Genomic DNA, 21918 nt, shown 5'->3' with positions numbered 1-21918 from the left:
ACGGAAAACCTTTGAAAAATACTTCAATCATACATGTATAACAAATGCAAATTGCAATGGAATTTTCATATTTTCCCAATTAAACTGATAAATATACTTCTAAAAATACTTTCCTATATATCAATTGGGAGACATAAACACAATATGCAGGTGATAGGGATATGTTGCTACAAATACATGATAATTTTCATAGTCAACTGGCACTATTTATTTAGTGATACATAAAAATCACGATCAACCATATATGGTGGTTATGTATCAAAAAAGATTCGGTATGCTGGGTACAATCAAATTCCAGACAAAAAAAAAAAAAAAAAAAACTACCGATAAATAAGCTCATGTTACGAGACTTTCAACAACCTCGTTTTAAGTGAGTATTTTGCATATATAAGTATGAACTGAGCCAGGACGGAATCTTTTCATAGTAACTAACGGTCATAGACTACAAAATTTGACAGCCAGGTAATGTGCATAAACAGATTGTGATATGTTGTACTGTATGAATCTTGTTTCTCAAAATTCGACCAAACAGTAGACTGTGCTTAGAAACAAGGTCATATTCCGATCACTGAGCGAGCGCTCTACCGACTGATCTACCATGAACGTTCAATTTGTTTTTGAAAGATATAAAGGAACAATAATCCATGAAATGTAAATATTTAAGATTAAACCCGAATTACTCTTTCACCCATTCCATGACCAACCACTGCGTTCTATTTAGTCCAATATTTTATTACATATTTAAAAAAAAAAACATTTTTCTTAGAAGTGATGGTTCAAGCTTAAATTCTATTTAAACAATGAAAATCGGGATTAAAGTAAACGAGGACCTTCAAAAACATCGGAGGTGGGATCTGGTGCTATGTAAGAGGAAGCATCCCGTGCTGACCGGTCAAACCCGACGTGCAATCCTTGATGATCAGGAAATACCGGAAAAATTCGTGGAAAATTCAATGTATTAATAACATCCAAACAATTTATATGTAAAACGTCAGTCAGCATTTGACTCAATGATAGGTTATATTTTCTGACAAGGTCATTGTATCGACCATGGAACTTGCAAGATGATGACTACATACGCAACCATTGATATCTTTGTTTCATCAACTTATCAATAGTTTGCTCTTGCGTATCGAATCAACTAAGAGACATAAACCCCATGTGGTGATAAATCGATAAGTTGAAGTCATCATGCTTATCATAAAAGCAATATCCAAATATGAAGTTGGAAAGGAAAAATTTAAGGTGTGTCAGACTCTGGTATTCATGCTCACCGGGATGTATAAATGGAAGTAACTACCGTTGATTGATAATTCGTCGTTTATATATCTGAATGTCGAGTAGAAGGTCACAACAACTGTTTTCTTCTGTAAGATTTTGAATAAATTCTGCTTCATATAAAAGCAAAAAATAGGTCTGCTAATAATAGGGTGCAATTGTACCCATGGGCATATCAACAGATTGTTGGAAGACCTGATCTTCAGAAGCTCAAACATAGTTTTAATATCATTTTCAGAGTACTGATGTGTATGTTTATAATGTAATTCGCATCAAGACTGCAAAATACTTATCTTTATATGAAATGTTAATGATAATAAATTCATACCGTAGCCTTCACAGTAGCTCAGTCGGTAGAGCGCTTGCTCCGTGATCGGAAGGTCGTGTGTTCGAACCACGGCCCCAACTGACCTAAGTCGATAAAAAAGTAGGCAACAACTGTTCTTTCACCAAGCTCTCGGCGCTTTGAAGTGAAACTTGCGGGTCCTTCGGATGAGATCTTAAAATCCTAAGCCCCCTGTCACGGTAACGTTAGCACGATAAAGAACCCTCACTGCTCAATTGCCCTAAGTGTCGAGTAAAAGTCTAAATTTGTAGCCTTTCATTGGTATATGGTGACGTCTCTAGATGAGTGAAAATTCTCAAACGGGAGGTAAAACAAAATACAATCAATCAATCATACAATACATTCTCCAAATAATGTTCATTTTCTTTCAAGATTCTTAATTATGATACACTTTCAATTAATTCCTAATTGAACAGTTTATTTTACTATGACTTGTGACTAGATATTTAACTCTCACGGTTATAACTGCTTTAACTTCAGTTTCTGTAGAATATTGTAAAAAGTCCAAAAGGAAGATTTTCAGTTTTATAGAGCATTAATCAACAAACACACAATAAATATATCAATCTCAAATGAATTTATGTTTTACAAGTTGTGTAACGCAATCAGGTATTAAATTAAATTTATTTTTCTTTTTTAAAACTGAATAGAAAAAATATATAAAGACTGTTCAGATATTGTGAAAAGAGACCCAAGCACGAAAGATCAAGATGGAGTGTACGTTATTTACCCTGACACCCGACGAGAGGTCTACTGTGACATGACGACAGATGGAGGAGGGTGGACGGTGAGTAGTATTTTAGTTTTTGATTGATTGATTGTATATTGTTTTACGTCCAATTCGAGAATTTTTCACTCATATAGAGACGTCACCATATACCGGTGAAGTGCTTCAAATTTTGACCTTTACTCGGCACTCAGGGCCATGAGCAGTGAGGGATCTTTATTGTGCCAACGCCTGCCGTGACACGGGGCCTCGGTTTTTAAGGTCTCATCCGAAGGACCCGCAACTTTCACTTCAAAGTGCCGAGCGCATGGCGAAGGAACAGTTGCTACCTATTTTTTATCGACTTAGGTCAGTTGCGGCCGAGATTCGAACTCACGACCTACCGATCACGGAGCGAGCGCTCTACTGACTGAGCTACCGTGAACGGTGTTTTAGTTTTTGAAAGATTAACGAATACTCAATAAATTTTTTTTTATAAGCTATTTCAACTTCAACTGTAGAAAATCTAAGACAGTTTCAGATGTTAGAGTTTTTCATGAAAACAAATTACACAAAGTATTACCATGATGACTTTATGTCTTTTGCTCAGTATAACTAGAAACCAAATCCACAGCATGAGTACCTAAATAAGGAATAGATTTCGAAACACAACCATAGTTCTTGATTTTAACATTAACCAAACATGGAGGGACGAAACCTGAAATAACAACAAAGGGCAGTTGAATTTTCTGATTTTTCATGCATGTTTCAAGATTGCATGATCTAACTCCGGGGGTTTATTTTTTACCCTGTTCACGATTTATATTGTTTCTAAGAGATCGATCAGTATTTGTTATCTTCATCTTTTTCATTTTCTGAAAGCTCAAGGGAGTCAGAAAGTCAAAGTTTAAGCTATGATTTCAATTATGATTAATCATACGTTTGTGGTCCACAACCCAGAGTTTTGAATTTGCCGATGAAATTTTGGATATGCATGTATTCTTGTAATACTTTTTTGTAGACTACTTAATCCACAAATAATCATTGTTTTCCATCCATGATCGAGAGGATACAAGTTCATTGTATTGAGCTATAAAATGTACGAACTCATTGTTCTTATTTTTTTAAAGTTAATTTACCTTGTTCTTTGCTAGTCATGTGCTTTTTCCACTCCAACTTGCTCTACATTTGAAAAGATAAAATTATTAATATTCCTTATATTCAATGCCTTGAAGCTCTCGTTGGTTATTTCCGTACTTTAGTACTCTGTTCATATTGTCGCCCGCGTGGCGCAGTGGTTAGAGCGTTCGCTCTAGAGTCGCGGCGTAAGGAGTTGATCCTTATGTCGCGGCTTCGAATCCCACTGTGGGACGTGGAGACCGGTCCTTCGGATGAGACCGTATAAACCGAGGTCCCCTGTTGCAGTAGGTGCTGGCACGAAAAAGATCCCTCACTGCTCAATGGCTGTAAGTGCCGAGTATAGGACAAAATTTGCAGCTCTCCATCGGCAAGTGGTGGCGTCTCCATATGAGTGAAAAATTCTCGAGAGGGACGTTAAACAACATACAAACAAACAAACAAAATCTGTTCATATTACGTGTATAAACTGTTTTAATACTACCATTTTAATAGGTTTTTCAGAAAAGAATAGATGGGTCGACTGATTTTTATCGGATTTGGGAAGAGTACAAACATGGTTTTGGGGATCCAAGGAATAACTACTGGATAGGTAAGAATCACGAATTTATAAGATTACATCATGCAAGGGAAATCACTGAATGTTAAGTCCTTAGGGCTTGTATCCTTGATAAAGGTTGATAGCTTTGAGTTACAATCACGCAGCACAGTTAAGGCTGCAGAAAGGAGGCGGGGCCTAATTTATACGGGAAATGCTTATTATGACATCACACAAAAATATAAGTTCTTCAAATTACCACAAAATGAAATGATTTGCTATTTTAAACTGTTGAATAGCTTTAAACTACATCAATACTTACTAGCGCATGCATTTTTGTCGTTGGTTAAATCCCACAGAGCAATATAAAAACAATTCACTGATCGCAATGCACTTGTCAATGTGACGTCATATCGTAAAATTTGACGCAGTTTGTATGCAGTGAGAGGCGGATCAAGTTATATTTATACAATGAAAAATGTATTTTGTAATTAAATGAAATACAAACTGTAGATATATAAGAGGCCATTAACTTAGATGCGATGTCTATTTTATCATTTTATTCATATACTTCATGCATATTCCCTAGACAAGCAATACTGTCGTATATTTGTATGCAGATTCATTGAAAGGTAATAGAAGGGTCGTCATAAATCGATATATTGCAAGGGCATACCTTCAATGAATTATGACAAGCTTTTACACATAAACTCAAGAAGTATGAAGATATTTGGAAAATGCTGCGAACCTGTTGAAATCTTGCAAATGAATTAATTATAGCTATATTTAATGTACTTGACCAGCAAAATATTCAACATACGGTCTAACAAATGTAATTTTAGCAATTGGATAGTAGAATCTATATATAGTTTCGCAGCACTTTTCACAAACTACAAAGAGTGTTGAAGATAATTATATGTTAAACTTAGATTTTTAACTTGGTTATGACCTTGCAATATTAGAATTTATAGATGACCTCAATACTTCAGGTATATTTGCTAAAATCACGTGACTGCCGCATCACGTGACAAGTCTAAATAAGAAATCTAATCGTCCTCCACATGTAGTTTTCAACCACATTGCATTTGTCCGATAATACTAAAGTCATAAAAAGAAGCGCCCGTCCTTGTAAAGAATGTATTTTCTATCTAAAAAAATCGCCGATGTTTCCATTTGGCACCTTAACTGTACTGCGCACTTTAATTTGGGTCTTAGACGGTGCAGAACCAGGTAATTGCACAAACAGTTGAGTTGTATCTGTGTAGCTTGCAAGTATGCAGGCAAAAAGTCCGCATACCAAAGCTCTTCCATATAGAACAAGTGGAGGTGTTCGCACACTTGCCAAGCATTAATAATCCCCAAACTTGTCACTAATAGTAGGTTCTGCACTGCCAGGAAAATCCAACATAATTGCAAGCGCACTGGCACCGTAATCATTATGGGCTTCTACGCATTTGGACTTGGACAGGGGTAAGGAGCGATGATCGCAGACTTGTCCGTATAGAGATATCAAGAGGAGGGAAGACGAGAAAACGGACACTCTTCCAGTAACAGGAAGGGATGGCTGCACATACATTTTTATGGCTATATTATAGAAGCATGAAAATCCACATTTTGTACATATTTGAGAGTTTTTTTCAGCTAGAACTGATCTAAGACACTTGTCAGAATATTTCCTATTACGATAACGATCACTAATTAAGCGCAAAAGTCCGATTCAACAACACGAATGATTTCGTACTTTATTGTCAGTAACAAAATAATGTAAGAAAAATACCAAGTATGCACCAAATTGGCAGTCATTAATTTAACTAAGAGATGATACGATAATTCTTTAAAAGTTTACTTCCAATTGAAGTACATACAATAAATGAGTTGAAAAACAAGAGGAGTTCTCTGCATTTATAGTGAGAAGAACAAGTGCTCTTGCGTTAAATTATGAAGGACACTTCGACGAGAAAGGTAGAGAGAGAGAACGTTCATGGGTGAGGCCTTTAGCACAAAAAGCTGTTAGATTTAAATAGGATCCCTCTTGAAATTCCAATAATCTTCTTTAATACCCCACTTATGTGGGATGCAAGAGGTGGGTAGAATAGCTATGCGCATCTTTGGCAGAACAAAAATTCTTTTACACTACATTGAAATTGAAAAATTCTTTTACTCTACATTGATTACATTGACGCCAAGGTTGTCAATAAACTATATAAAGTTGGTCCCTTGGTCAGATCGAAAAAGTTTAACATGGTAAGTTTGCGTGGAGACCGACTTCCGGTCACGTAATGTGCTGAAGTGTTTTTTTTTTTTTTTTTCAGCTTCGTTTTTGTTTGTTTGTATGATGTTTAACATCCCTCTCGAGAATTTTTCACTCATATGGAGACGCCACCACTTGCCGGTGGAGAGCCGCAAATTTTGTCCTATACTCGGCCATTGAGCAGTGAGGGATCTTTTTCGTGGCAGCACCTACTGCGACACGGGACCTCGGTTTATACGGTCTCTTCCGAAGGACCGGTCTCCATGTCCCACAATGGGATTCGAACCCCGCGACATAAGGATCAACTCCTTACTCCGCGACTCTAGACCAGACGCTCTTACCACTGCGCCACGCGGGCTTCAGCTTCGTTGTTAGTTTTTTTAAATTTCTCCTTTCTAATTTTTTGAGATTTCTGAAATAGTTAGAAACTCTCCAGATTGTGAAAATTAACTATAGGTAACTATAAACGTGATTTCCAAACGTTTCTATTGTAGAGAAACGGAGATTATCAATTGTTCTCGTGCCATTAACCAAGAGTAGTCGATCATAATGCAGGGAGACAGTAAAAAAATAGAGAGCAAGGGTACTCAGAAAAAAAATCTAGATGTTTTGAATTTTTGTTTTTCAGAAAAAAAAGATATTAAATTGTGTGTTTGCAAGACATCCATTTTACAACAGAAATTGCAAATACAGAGAAGCACAATGGGGTTTCAAAATTTAATGTTCATTTAATTCTTTTAAATCAAATCCAAGAGGGGTTGCTGTAATGTTTAAAAGCAACTTTGAAATTAAAGTACACAATGTAAAAAGATTTAATATTACAAATTTACTGGCATTAGACTTCACAGTTGAAGATAATAGAAGTACTATCAAAACATATATGGTCCTAGTTCTGATGATCCAGACTATTATAACATGGTTAGAGAAACTTTTACCGGTTTTTAATAATTAAATTTGTCATTTTGTGGTGGCTTTAATCTGGCCTCCAGGAGAAATAACACAAGCAAACTTTTTTCTTCCAAAAAGTCAAATATCTTTGCTGAAATATGTGCCTCTCTCACTTAGTGATTTTCGTTAAGTTAAACCATCTTAATGTTTGGCCAAGTCACATAATTGTGTGAAAAGTGCAGAAATGCACGTTTACAGCTCAGCATATTTTTTGAGAAGTTTTTGAAATGCATGAAATTTTATTATTGCAAAGTTTCTGGGGATATTTTTCAGAGTGAATTTTAACATTTTACACAGTTAAAATTTCTTAATTACATTTCCATTGAAAGAAATTTTGAAAAAAAGTATTATTGTTACTCTTCTGCTTGGGAGATAAGGAAATTTGTTTGTGATATTTATCTCATACGTGTGGAGGATACAACTCATGAGATAAACACATGCTTTATCCACGGGTAGGTACTTTATCAGTAGCACTTCCGTTTTAACACAATCCCTCGATTCAAGATTCAAATTGATCTAAACTTTGATTTGTGAAAATTCTTGCCATATAATCTAAATGATAGTGAGCAAGAATTTCGTGAAAAAAAGAAAAATTACTCGTATATTTCAATGAAGAGTCAAATTTTATCAAAGTATCGTACTTGTTACTGTGAAGACAGATGTTACTCCTTACCTCCAACCTTAAATCGTTTGAAGGGGGACGTAAGGCCTAGCAGTTAAGTTGGTGGTGCAAGATTGTAAAATTCCTTTGACACTCTTAACAATTCTTTCTTAAATTATACTAAGTATGCCTTATAGGAATTTATGTGTAACTTACCATGAAACTGCAATGATGGATCTACAAGTAGCCAAGCACCCTGAGTACCTCCGTCGTACAAAGAATGATCCCTCGGTCTTTACAACTTTCAGTCAAAAGTTTGTTTGAAATAAATCTCAAACATATTATCACATAAGTTTTCAAAGACGCAAATAGCAAAGATTTTATATTTTGTACATGATCTACTTTCTTTCGACGTTTCAGCATCAACAGTGCGACGTCATCAATATAACTGTGATGAGAATTATTCATACAGTTTCAGAGGGTTTTTTTCAAAGTTTCGTCAAAAGTGAAAATTGTATGAGATAAATAGAACATCTGTAATTGTGTGATTTAATATTTGTTCTATCCAACTTGTTGAAATGGTGTTTATTCGCTCGGCATGCCTCGCGAATATACTCCATTTCAACTCGTTGGATAAAGCAAATATCAAATCAATTAATAAAGATATTCTCTTTGTATCTTTAAACCCATCTTCAGATACTTTTTATTATTGTAGTGTCAGTAACCTAAATGCACTTGGAAAAATGTTAGAGATTATGGAATATCTTCATACTTTTATAGACTACTACTATAGAATTCTAAACACAGATAAAAAAAAAAATATAGACCTTGTTGAAAAAAAGAAATCCATTACAACAAGGCTGCCTCGATTATATCCTTATTTCGGGTAGTCTTTCAAATTTGGTTGAAAACTTTGCTAATAAATTTGGTTACAGGTCTTATCACTCTACAGTCATAATTGAATTAAAATTTAATGCCATCAGAGAGGTCGAGGTCTCTGGAAATTTAATAATAGCTTATTAACAGATAAAACATATGTTGAAAAAGTAAAGGAAACCAAAGAAAAGGTAGTTGCCCAATATTTACATGTTTCTAAAAATGATGACATCCAATCTCATGTTTAAAACGAAGACAGTTTATTTTTTGAAGTCATTCAGATGGAAATTAAGGGGGTAAATATTTCTTATTCATTGTTCAGAAAAAAGAAAGAAAATTTCTGAAAGATCTTTTACACACCAAATTGTCGACGGATTATTTCCCGATCATGACAAGGAGCACACGGCGGGTGTGACTTGGCAGGGGATGCTTACTCCTCCATGGTACCTTATCCCACCTATGATGTTTTAGAGGTCTGTCTTTGCTCGTCTCCGGAATTGTAATGTACGAATGGATTTTTGAGCTTGAAAACTGTTCGTTTTCTCTATATATTTTATTACTCGAGGACATTGAAAATATAGAATCAATGACAGAAATTTTTTTGAACGATATTTAAAAAGTTAAGCCTTCAAAATTTGAGGAAACAAAAAATTGCAGGGACTTATTATAAGATCAAGAGTTCGATGGATGGAAGAAAGGGAAAAACCAACAAAGTATATTTTGTAAATTAAAAGCCAGGAATTTTTTTTTATCAAAACTACCACAAAAGTAGACCTAGATGTAGATGGTACAATATATAATCATGGCAGAGATATTCAATCATTTGAAATTTTTTCATAAGCATTAGTATACAAGTTCAGACTCTGAACTCTGGGACAATAATTTAGGAGATATTATATAGGGAAAAGATTGATTGCTTGTATGTTGTTTAACATCCCATTCGAGGATTTTTCTCTCATATAGAGAGATCACCATATACCAGTGAAGCGCTTCATATTTTGACCTTTACTCGGCACTCAGGGCCATTGAGCAGTGAGGGATCTTTATCGTGCCAACGCCTGCCGTGACACGTGGCACCGGTTTTTAAGGTCTCATCCGAAGGACCCGCAACTTTCACCTCAAAGTGCCGAGCGCATGGCGAAGGAATAGTTGCTACCCATTTTTATCAACTTAGGTCAGTCGCGGCCGAGATTCGACCTCACGACCTACCGATCACGGAGCGAGCGCTCTACCAACTGAACTACCGTGAACGGTGAACTATATCGATAATCGTGAACGGTATATAAGGAAAAGATATTCAAAGGTTAGTTACACGTGCATCTGAGAAACTTGAATATGATTTTAATGAAAAAGAAATAGCCGAGGTACTTAAGGACAGATGATACAAACACATTTTTATCAAAAATCCTAAAAATAACAACCCAAGTCATATTTATATGAGGAAAATGAATAAGTTTAACCGCACAGGTTTTAATTTTTCGCTAAAATTTTTACAAGAATTGAATTTCAAATGACAAAAATTTGCTTAGATTAATAAGGATGGTTGCAGAATGGTAACATTTTGAGCATCTTTGAAAGTTTAGAATTTCTTAATATTAAATATATGGAGATAACGAACAGTACTCAATCTCAAAAGTCCATTAAACAATACAGAATAGGAGCAGAGCAAACACGGAAATTTTAGAAATTTATTATTCACCTCATTTACAACCAAAATAGGTAAACAAATGTATACCAATCCAGGCATCAATATTTTTGTTTGTATCATCTGTCCTTAAGGGAATGAAGGACACACGGCCACATGACTGTTTAACTACGTCATAGTGTCCGTTATATAAGTGCAAAACGTGTAAACTATCACTTCTTTTGTAAATATTTGACAAATTCGATATTTTTACAGTTAATCAATAATATTAAGAACTTGCATTTCAACGTATTTTTCATATATTGAATGATAGAATTTTTTTTGCAACTCAAGCTTTTTTTAATTATTTAAGTTGTCTCAAAAAGTACGTTACTTTCCATACCCTGATGCAGTGTAGTAGAAGAATTTCAAATTCTAAACCCCATTCATACTCTGAAATATGATACATGTCCACTGACATATTTTTATCTATGTCTAAAAAATCCAATTATGGACAGAGTAATCGGCCCTGAAAAATGGAAAATCAAAACTCCACTAAGACACTGTAGGGCATAGTATTTGTCAATCAATATCTCTAAAGTAAGGTTAGAAACCTAATGACATAACTGCTTTAAAATATGTGGGACATAATAAATTAGAAATGTACAAAATACGAAAAAAAAATGAATGAGCTGTATTTTTTTCACCTCAAGGCCCTCCTTCTACTTTAAAATATGACAAATAACTAATTTCCATTGTAGTAATGTTTACACCGTTAATTTTTTTTAAATTCTTTTGGAACGATTTGAAAATTTATTTTTTAAAGGTAAAGTGTGTTTTTATCAATAATGAGCTTCCAATATCACAAAAATTAGGTATAATCTCTTGTAATTCAAAAGTCAATAAATCTAGACAGTTTCTAAGAAAATGGCATCCATTAACACTTCTAAATGTTTTATACAAAATAGTATCAGAATACTTTGCATGAAGAATTAAGACAACAATAGATTATGAAATTTCAGATACTCATTAAGGATTTATACCAGATAGATATATGGGTGAAAATACTAGATTCATGTAAAATTAAATTCACTACACATCTTCTAAAAGCATTCCAGGTTTATTAGTTTTGACTGATTTTGAAAGGCCTTTGATTCACTCTCATGAGGAATTTACATATAAAGTTTTGAAGTATTTTGATTTTGGTACATTGATTATAAACGTGGTTTAGATTCTGAATCATAATTTGAACGCTTCAGTTTTACAAAATACATTTTTATCTGGTCAGTTTGATATACAAAGAGGTTGCAGACAAAGTGATCCTGTTTCTCGATATTTATATTATGTGCAGAAATTATGGAATTTTTAATCAAACAAAATACAGATATAAAATGTATTAGTGTGGTAGATAATAAAGAACATAAATTATCCCAGTATACTAATGATACTTTTCTTGCTTTAGATAGTTCACAAAAATCTCCTTTTGCTGCTCTTGATTAATAGACTTCTATTCATTTTTTTTTTTTATTAAAAATCACTATTTTAAAAACTAAAATAGTATGGATTGTTTTAAAAAGATTCTTTAAGGAAGTTCTCCATCATACAAGGTGGAAACTAGAATAAGGAGCTGCAGATTTCAACTTACTAGGAATTCAATTCTCTGCTCATCTTCAAGACATTGTTGATATTAATTATAATTTACAATTACCTAAAATAAAAAGTTTTGATTAAACAATGGAAACGAAGAATCCTTACTCCAATTGGTCGCATAACTGTTGTTAATTAAAGACTCATATTTATGCCTGAGATTAATAATTAATTTATTTATTTACAACTCCTAGAAAGAGTTTATAGTTGATCGCAAAAAGATATTTTTAAATTTATATGAAAGTCCAAATCGGATAAGATTAAGCGATCCCTTGTATAGCAAGATTATCTTTCTGGGGGTCTAAAAATGGTCAACATAAATTTTTTTTATAATTCCTTAAAAATATTCCTGGATAAAAGGTTTACTCAAAAACAAAGATCCATGGATGGATATCTATTTTGCAATGAATGAGAAAGATGTTTTTGAGACTGAGAGGCCATTTCATTTTGGGGATCTGTTTATCTTAGAACATTTACTTCCTAAAAACAATGTTTTTTGGCAAGAAGTATTAAAATCATGGCTTGAAGTCATGAAATGTTTATATAATTTAGAAAATGTAAAAAAAAAAACAAAAAAAAAAAAACAAAAAAACAAAACAAAACAAAACAAAAAACAAACAAACAAAAAAAAACAAAACAAAACAATTTTCTAAATATCCCGGTATGGTACAATTCTAACATCTTGGTTGGAAATCAAAGTTTGGTATGAGAAAGGTATTAGAGTAATGGGATATTTTTTAGATGACTATGGAAATGTTTTTAAACTAAGATTCTTTATAACAACTGTTTTGCCTTTCATATAAAGATATGCATATGTAGATTATGCAATATAATAGTGTTCTTTCTGCAGTATCACAATACTTCAAATATATGTTCATTGACAGAACTTAAGGCGAAATCTTTCAATAGCTCTATGTCCTTTTACTTTGAATTGTAGCTTGAGACATTCATTATACTCCAAATTAAACAGACGTAGTGTTAAACTACATATGTTTAAAAATAGATTTTCATTTTAGGCATCTATGGGCATTGTTATTTTGAAATACATGGTTTCAAAGTTCGTTTTAAAGTAACAAGTGATACAGCTGTTCAATGGCTGCAGTTTAGAATATTGCATAGGATTCTTCCTGTAAGTTACTATCTTTAAAATTAAAACTACAGATTGCTGTGCCTTTTGTAAGAATGAAAGTGAAATAAAACATGTATTTTTATTTTGTAACGATATTTTGCCGTTGTGGAGTAGTCTTAGCCAACAGTTATATAGAACTACTTCAAAAAGGGTGGGATTTAATATTAACATTGTCATAATAGGGGGGTTCCTCTGTCAAAAAAATAACAGAATTGTAAACTTTATTATCTTACACAGGAAACAGAATATCTTTACTTGCCCGATGCAATAGAAAATGCTAAATTTCAGTGCTCTCTTATGCAATCTTAGAGTCAAGTACAAAGTTGAAATGTTTTTCAATCCAAAAGAATAAAACTTTAAATTTTAGTTCCAAATGGTCTACATTGAAACCTGTTTTTGATGAGCGACAGTTGAAATTATTCTTTTTTATTTTTTATATTTTCCCTTTTTCTTTTATATTTATCCTGAAATTTCCCTTTAAAGAATCAAAGTATATTCCCATGGGTACCAATTGCGCCCCGTTATTAGCAGACCTTTTTTTGTATTCATATGAAGCAGAATTTGTCCAAAATCTTGTACGTGAAAAGAAGAAAACACTTGCTGTGGCCTTCAACTCGACATTTAGATATATCGATGACGTATTGTCAATTAACAATGGCTATTTCCATTCTTATGTCGATACGATATATTTTTGTGAACTTGAGATAAAAGATACCACAGAGTCTGACACATCTGTTTCATATTTGGATATTTTACTTGAAAAAGACGTTAATGGTAATCTAGCAACCAAGCTTTATGATAAACGTGATGACTTTAACTTTTCAATCGTCAACTTCCCTTACTTATGCAGCAATATACCTTCATCACCTGCATGCGGGGTATATATCTCTCAGTTGATTCGATACGCAAGAGCATGCTCTACGTATGTACAATTTCTAAAACGAGGTAAATTATTGACAAATAAGTTGATGAAACAAGAATATCAGCTGTCTCGTTTAAAGTCTTCATTTCGTAAGTTATATGGTCGATACAATGACCTTGTCAGCAAATACAATTTATCATTGAGTCAAATGCTGACTGACGTTTTTCACACTAATTGTTAGGCCATTATTTACACACTGAATTGTCGACGGATTTTTCCGTTATTTCCCGATCATGACAAGGAGCACACGGCGGGTGTGACCGGTCGGCAGGGGATGCTCACTCCTCCATGGCACCTGATCCCACCTCTGATGTTTGGAGGTCCGTGTTTGCTCTGCTCCTATTTTGTATTGCTTTATGGACTTTTGAGCTTGAATACTGTTCGTTATCTCCAAACATTTCATTTAATAATTTGGAAAATATAGGTATAAGGTTTAGGAGGAAAAAGTGACAAACTGTAATTATTTTTATTATTTTTGACCTCATAAGAAAAAGGATGTAAATGGTGTGAGTGAGTGAACATTTGAGTATCTCATAAATGTAAAGATGTTTATTCACAATCACTTGGTTTACTATGAGAAAAATATAAATGAAAAAAAAAATGAGTGGAGAGGTCCAAAAGCCACTCTTGTTCCTTCTGAATTAAGAATCTATACTATCCAAGACTGTCCTGTCGTACACAGACAAGCCAGGTTTTCATCATCCTCTGTTCTCATAAATAACTTGTCTGCGTAAGGTTCATAAATAGAGTTACTCACAGAATGTAGAATGTCTTCTTCTTCACATATTCTTAATCTGATTTTGGCAAGGATCAAGTACTGTGCCTCTTTCATTAACAAACTTTTTTTTTTTTTTTTTTTTTTTTTTTTTTTTTTTTTTTTGACGATGACCTCCTAAACAAGTTTCCATCCTAATAGGAATTTCTGTGCATATGAGATATTTAGCTGGTCCGATACGTTGAGGGAAACATTATGAGCTTTACTGACTTCTTATCCAATCAGTAAGATAATTTGGATGTTGTCATCCAAAAGCCCTATATGCTGGGCAATGTAAGGTAAATGAGCATAGTTCTGAGCTCTTATTGTGTGTGAATTTCCTCGCAATTGTTAGAAAGATAACTGCAATTAACAGAAGCAGGGAGTTGGAGTAGGACAGTCTTATCCATAGATCCAACCACTATGCCACGGGCTCTCATATCGACAACTCACTCATTTCCTGAGCATGAGATGAGCATGCATTCTACATCCTGTCCCTGAATTTCAAGCGAGTCGAAGAGTGTGAACAGGCCTCCCCACTGGAAATTGATGTAGAGTCACTGATGGCGTATCGATATGTTAAGCAGTAGGATGACTGCAACTGTTTCATTCTTTGCATGACATTATCTTTTTACAGTCTTTCATGACATGAGTAGACGAGGGGTTCAAGCACAACATCGAGAAAAGCATATTTTCCTTTCTCTTTCAACTTTTCCTGAATACTCTTCAATCTAAAGGTTCTGCACTTTTTCAAAGGATGGTACGTATTATGTATTGGACACTTTCGAAACAGGGAAACTCGTTTTGAAATTTAGTTTTATTCACAACTTCTGTGATAATGAATTGACATTTTGTTTCCTTTGAAAAAAAATGTTTCATAGAGAAAACGGGTTATTCCTGATGTGTTCGCCATTCTTTCTTTGAAATTCAGCAAAATGGATGAAAGGTGCATATGTAGTATGTTGTTACTTCATGTATTTGATAGCTGAGGATGTCACTTTTGTTTTGGATTATGACATGCCATAAAATGAGTTACCATGAAATGGTACTGGGGATAACCTAGGACAGAAAGGGTTTTAGAGAGAAATAACTCGCTATCAGTTTTGTCTGTTAGAGATAATGCAAAGCAATGTATCTAATAGTATTTGCTACAGACCTGTTTCTGTATTCTTATGGGAAGAATTTGATCAAAAAACTTCTTCATAAAAAGAAAAGTCTCCTACTATGATAAATACACGGAATCTGACACGACTGCTTCATATTTTGAAATTTAACTACAGGAATGTATTAATAGCAAAATAGACAACTACACTTAATAATTGTGATGACTTCATCTTTTTATAGTCAGCCTCCCTTATTTGTATAGCAATAAACCATTTTGTTGTATACGATAAGATACGCCTCACAGTTTGTATTGCTACAAAGGAGCTTGATTACTGTTCGGTATCTTCATATTTTAGAGCACACACACACACCCTCACACACACGCTCTCGCTCGTAAAAGTAGTAAGTGTAAATTAATGGGTCAACTTTTGACCTTCTTAGTTTGTAATTGAAAAATAAGCACACATTAATTAAACGAACTTACATAAATCAGTCAAAAACATAAGTTTTCATAATTATCTTATTCTTGCAAAGGGAATGATGCAATCCATGCTTTAACCAAAGATGAGGACCAGGAACTGCGAGTAGAACTCCAGAGATTTAACGGAGAGACAGCGTATGCTGAATATTCCACGTTTTTTATCGGAAGCGAGACAACTGAATACCAACTCACAGTCTCCGGGTACTATGGAACTGCTGGTAAGTTATGTAATTTAAATGACTTATTTCATAGCCTTGTTGAAATGAATTCGTCTGAAAAATAATTTAAGATTTATATTTGACAGTCAATGGAAGAAATAACCTGACAATAATGATATATTTATGATTTAGATTCAGAACATTCAAAGATGGAAATATAGAATACCATCAAGATCATTCATTAGTTGTATGTTTGATTGATAAATTTGCATGATGTTAAAGATACCGATATTACTTTCTGGGTCGATTTAAAATAAAATTTTAAACTTTTCTTGCTTTCTATAGTTTTTGTGATATTACAACAATTTTACTATTTCATTTTAACTACTTTAGTTCATTCAAAACAAAGTATACAATTGAACAAGTTAAGTTGATTTATTCCAAAAAAAAGTTTTCAATACGCTGTCTAAAAATCATATCTTGAATTACACCTTATATTGTTTAAAGCGAAACCTCAACCTTTTCCTTATCCAAATTATACCCTAACCATTGACTATATATATATATATATATATATATATATATATATATATATTATATATATATATATATATATATATATATATATATATATATATATATATATATATATATATATATATATATATATATATAATACTGTATCTCACTTCCCTTCTCAATGACCGTGTAGTGACATCGAAAGCAACCGTTCACGGTAGCTCAGTCGGTAGAGCGCTCGCTCCGTGATCGGAAGGTCGTGAATTCGAATCTCGGCCGCGACTGACCTAAGTTGATAAAAAAAAATAGGTAGCAACTGTTCCTTCACCATGCACTCGGCACTTTGAGGTGAAAGTTGCGGGTCCTTCGGATGAGACCTTAAAACCCGAGACCCCGTGTCACGGCAGGCGTTGGCACGATAAAGGTCCCTCACTGCTCAATGGTCCTGAGTGCCGAATAAAGGTCAAATTTTGAAGCCCTTCACCGGTATATGGTGATATCTCTATATGAGTGAAAAATTCTCGAATGGGACGTAAAACAACATACAATCATTCAATCAATCGAAAGCAAGTTTGATATGCTTGCCTAGATGGCCGAGCGGTCTAGCACGCTGTTTCTGTACTGGAGACAGATTCCGTAAGTCGAGAGTTCAACCTTAGGTTTGGGTGGAAGTGGGTATCCTAATAAATTGTTGATTGTATATTGTTTTACGTCCCATTTGAGAATTTTTCACTCATATAGAGACGTCACCATATACCGGTGAAGTGCTTCAAATTTTGACCTTTACTCAGCACTCAGGGCCATTGAGCAGTGAGGGATCTTTATCGTGCCAACGCCTGCCGTGACACGGGGCCTCGGTTTTTAAGGTCTCATCCGAAAGACCCGCAACTTTCACTCCAAAGTACCGAGCGCATGGCGAAGGAACAGTTGCTACCTATTTTTTTATCGACTTAGGTCTGTCGCGGCCGAGATTCGAACTCACGACCTCCCGATCACGGAGTATCCTAATAAAAGTGAAATTGCTTCCTACGGGCCTGTAAAGATAGTGATGCAACCAATGGACAGAAGTATCCGAATTATTTATTTTAAAAAATCAGGATAAACACAGAAAAGAAAATTTTAGGTGATACATGCTCATTTTTTATCCAGTTGTTTTGTTACAAGGCCTTGTTCTATCATATGATTATTTTGATTTGAGAATTTGAAGTTTTCTAGACAATAGACCAGGACATTGAAAACCCAGTGTTGAAAGCTGTTCTAAAATTACTGTGATTTCTGGCAGAACATTTGAATGTTAATACTCTTTTCTAGATGATATCGTAGTTTATTACGATAGAATGCGTTTTAACAGAATACAGTAGTAGTAGTAGTACAATGCACTACTGATAACGATAAATGATTAACAATAAGTATTTCTTTCAATAAGCAATTTAAGCTTTAAAGTTAGCAATACTCTGTTATAGGAGACAGCTTATTTAATCACAATGGAATGAAATTCACAACAAAAGATCGTGAAAATGACAACGACATAGTTGGTGGTAACTGTGCTATTCAATGGCACGGAGCCTGGTGGTACAACGCTTGTCTCCACTCAAACCTGAACGGAGAGTACGCAAAGTCAGCTGTAAATAATTCAAAACACCCAATATGGTGGGACTGGAAATGGAATGAGGCGCTAAAGAAGACTGTGATGATGATTAGATACCAAAACTGAATCAGATAAAAGAAACCATTTTGGAAAAAAGGATTTTGCTTTAGTATGGCATGTTAACCTTTTAATATCAGATCTTTTCCGTTCGTATTGTATAATTTTCGATTTGTGTTACATAATTTTCAATTTGTTTTCTCTATTTTTTTTCATTTGCATTGTATAATTATCCATTTGTATTGTATAATTTTTCATTAATATTGTATCTTTTTTATTTGTATTGTATAATTTTCCATTTGTATTGTAAAATTTCCGCTTAGCATTTTGCAATTTACCATTTGTGTTACATAATTTCAAATTGAATTGCATAATTTTCTTTATATGCATTGGAGGCATTAAAATCACGTTGGATAAGAGGACTTACGCATTCCGATTTCAAATGGTTAGAATTACATCTAGCACAATAGTATACAGATAATAAATATCTTCGGCTGATTGGTCCAGACATTACTGCAAAATTATGTAAGAGAATAACAAACAATTTTGAGATACATGTCCTTAGAAAATGGTTAATTATATGTCTTGTAACATGAAATATGAAGATAACAAACAACAATCAATTTCAAAGGTCTATTGGAACAAAACGAGATGGGAGCAGAGCAAACAGGGATATTTACTCACATCAGAGGTAGCAGTGGCGGATCTAGATGGGGTACTGGGGGTGCCTCCCTTTTGGATTTGCTAAAAAAAGAAAGAAAGAAAGGATAAAAGAGAGAAAAAGTGAAGGAGGGAAAGTGAGAGAGGAGTGTCACAGATATCTGTTGTTTTATTTTTCAGAAACGGATTTGCTTTCGTCTAGTTTTACCACATTTTTTTTCATGAATTTTTTCATGCTTTACCGGTTTTAAGTCAACAACATAAACCTGATATTTTGAATAATTAATTCATGGATTATTTACGTGAAACGAGATATGGAAATTGACATCTGATTATAATTATAGTGTGATAGTATCAGAGTATCAGGACTTTTTTCTTAATATAGTTATTTTGCTTCAAATGCTGATTCCTCCCTCCTTTTGCCGCTGTTAGGTCGAGAACTCGCATATTCTAGGATTTGGACAGTTAATTAGGTTTTCTTCTTATTATTATTCTCTCTCTCTCTCTCTCTCTCTCTCTCTCTCTCTCTCTCTCTCTCTCTCTCTTCTTTGTTTTTTTTGCTTGTCAAATTTTTTGGCAAGTTAACCCCCCCTCCCCGTTTTTATTGGCTTGAATACTCCTATTAAGTCGTCGCTTAACTATGTTAACGTAAGGTATAACAGCTCTCATTTCCGTTTCAACCACCAACACCCCCCTTTGAAAAAAAATTCTAGATCCGCGCCTAGGTAGGATCGGGTGACATGGAGAAATTGTGGAACCTACAACAATTTTTAAGATACATGTAATAAGATGTTTGTTTAAGCCGATGATCATGTTTAAGACACTTCCAGTTTGGAAAATGCAGCTTTGGCCAGGGAGGATATTGAACTTCACTATTGTCTTATGATGAGAATGTCATGAAATTATAATTTATATATTTCACATAATAATATTGATAATTTAATTTTTTTCTGAAAATTATCACAAAAATAATGAATATTAATTAGCAAGTATCACGTTGTCTTTAATGCATGAATATGTTATACAGCATTTTTAACCATATGATTCACTTTAACTAAAGTTAAATTACGACGAATATTATCTATATATGTAATGACAAAATTAATTGAAGAATATTTATACCAGGAATATTTTTCTCATATAGTGACTTGCATTTACAATATACATCTTGTAAAAGTGGAAATGACTAACCAGATTTTCAAGCCCATACCAATATTGCTCATCATTGATCTTCTACTCTCAAAGTGTAGGGGAGATCAACCCATTTCAGAGTGCATAGCAAAAGTAATATATCCTTATCACCTGCATATGGTGTTTATATCTACCAGTTGATTCGATACGCAAGAGCATTATCTGTGTTCGATCAATTTTTAAATCGAGGCAAGCTATTAACTAACAAGTTGATGAAACAAGGATATCAGCAGTATCTTTTGAAGTCATCATTTCCCAATTTATTTTGTCGATAAAATGACCTTATCAGGAAAAATAATCAATCCTTAGGTCAAATGCCGACTGATGTTTTTCATACTTGTTGATATTCTATTATTTACACACTGAACAAAAAGTATGAAGATGAAGAACAGTTCACCGATCTTAAATAACATACAACAATTCAAATCTACCTGGGTGCCTGTATATATATCATCAACCCCCGACCCCAACCCCCATATTTTGTTTTCAGTGCATATATTTTAAGGGTAATGGAAATGGCTTCTAATTCTTTTGTATGTTAAAGGTCACGGTAAAATAAATCCTAGGAAAAAATGCATCAAAATCTATGCACAATTAAAGGAGATACCGGGTAAAACCCCAATTCACACCTTAGTGATTTTCTTAATCGAGGTTTCAGGCCTTTGGCCACTGTTATATCACTACATGGACCAGCCATTTTGAATACTAAAAAAAAAAAAAAAAAACTGGAAGTTATGCTGATGTTTCAGCGATTCGTTTACTTTGTAGTGACTTTAACAATCAGCAAATTTAAAGTTTCTGTAGCATTAGTTTCAAGTTATATTTCTACCTAATATTATATACTTATTTCTGTGTGTAGTTAATAAAAATGAAGATATACTAGAAAACCGTCATGCACTTGCTAAATAAAATTATAATAATTAATCGTTAATTGACGGTTTTCATGATTGTTTTTCTATATCATATCATGTTTTTATGCCCCTGGATCGAAAGATCCCGGGGGTGTATTGTTTTTGTCCTGTCTGTCTGTTTGTCTATTTGCATGTCTGTCTGTTGTCAACTTTAACCTAGCCCATAACTATTGCGGTGTTAAGGGTAAGGCTTCAATATTTGACATGAGTGTTTATTATGACAAGACCTTTCCTTGGGTACCACAATATATGACCTTTTGACCTTGACCTTGAAGTTAGACCCAGTTTTGCAAAAATTTTACCAAACTTTAACCTTGGCCATAACTTTTGAACGGTTGATACCAGGGCTTTCAAACTTCACATGTGTAATCCTTGTGACAAGACCTTCCTTTGGATGCCAACAACTTTGACCCTTTGACCTCGACCTTGGAGTTTCCCCTACTTTTGGAAAACTTTAACCTTTGCGATAACTTGTGAACAGTTGGTGCTAGG

The 21918-nt window shown here is 33.9% G+C and overlaps 1 protein-coding gene across 1 annotated transcript; it reads left to right on the top strand.

Annotated features, from left to right (window-relative positions):
* The first annotated feature begins 2311 nt into the window (after positions 1-2311).
* On the top strand, positions 2312-18733 carry LOC133185671 (ficolin-1-like). The gene is made up of 4 exons (XM_061320979.1): positions 2312-2411; positions 3963-4059; positions 16396-16560; positions 18483-18733. The coding sequence occupies exons 1-4, from the start codon at positions 2385-2387 to the stop codon at positions 18731-18733; spliced, it is 540 nt and encodes a 179-aa protein (XP_061176963.1). The 5' UTR covers positions 2312-2384.
* Positions 18734-21918: the final 3185 nt, after the last annotated feature.

Source organism: Saccostrea echinata, unplaced genomic scaffold (genome assembly GCF_033153115.1).
Source record: "Saccostrea echinata isolate AGI-Se365-2 ecotype Australia unplaced genomic scaffold, CSIRO_AGI_Sech_v1 ptg000012l, whole genome shotgun sequence".
NCBI lineage: Eukaryota > Metazoa > Mollusca > Bivalvia > Ostreida > Ostreidae > Saccostrea > Saccostrea echinata.
Note: the sequence above shows the minus strand (reverse complement) of the source record. Positions and strands in the feature narration are given on the sequence as shown.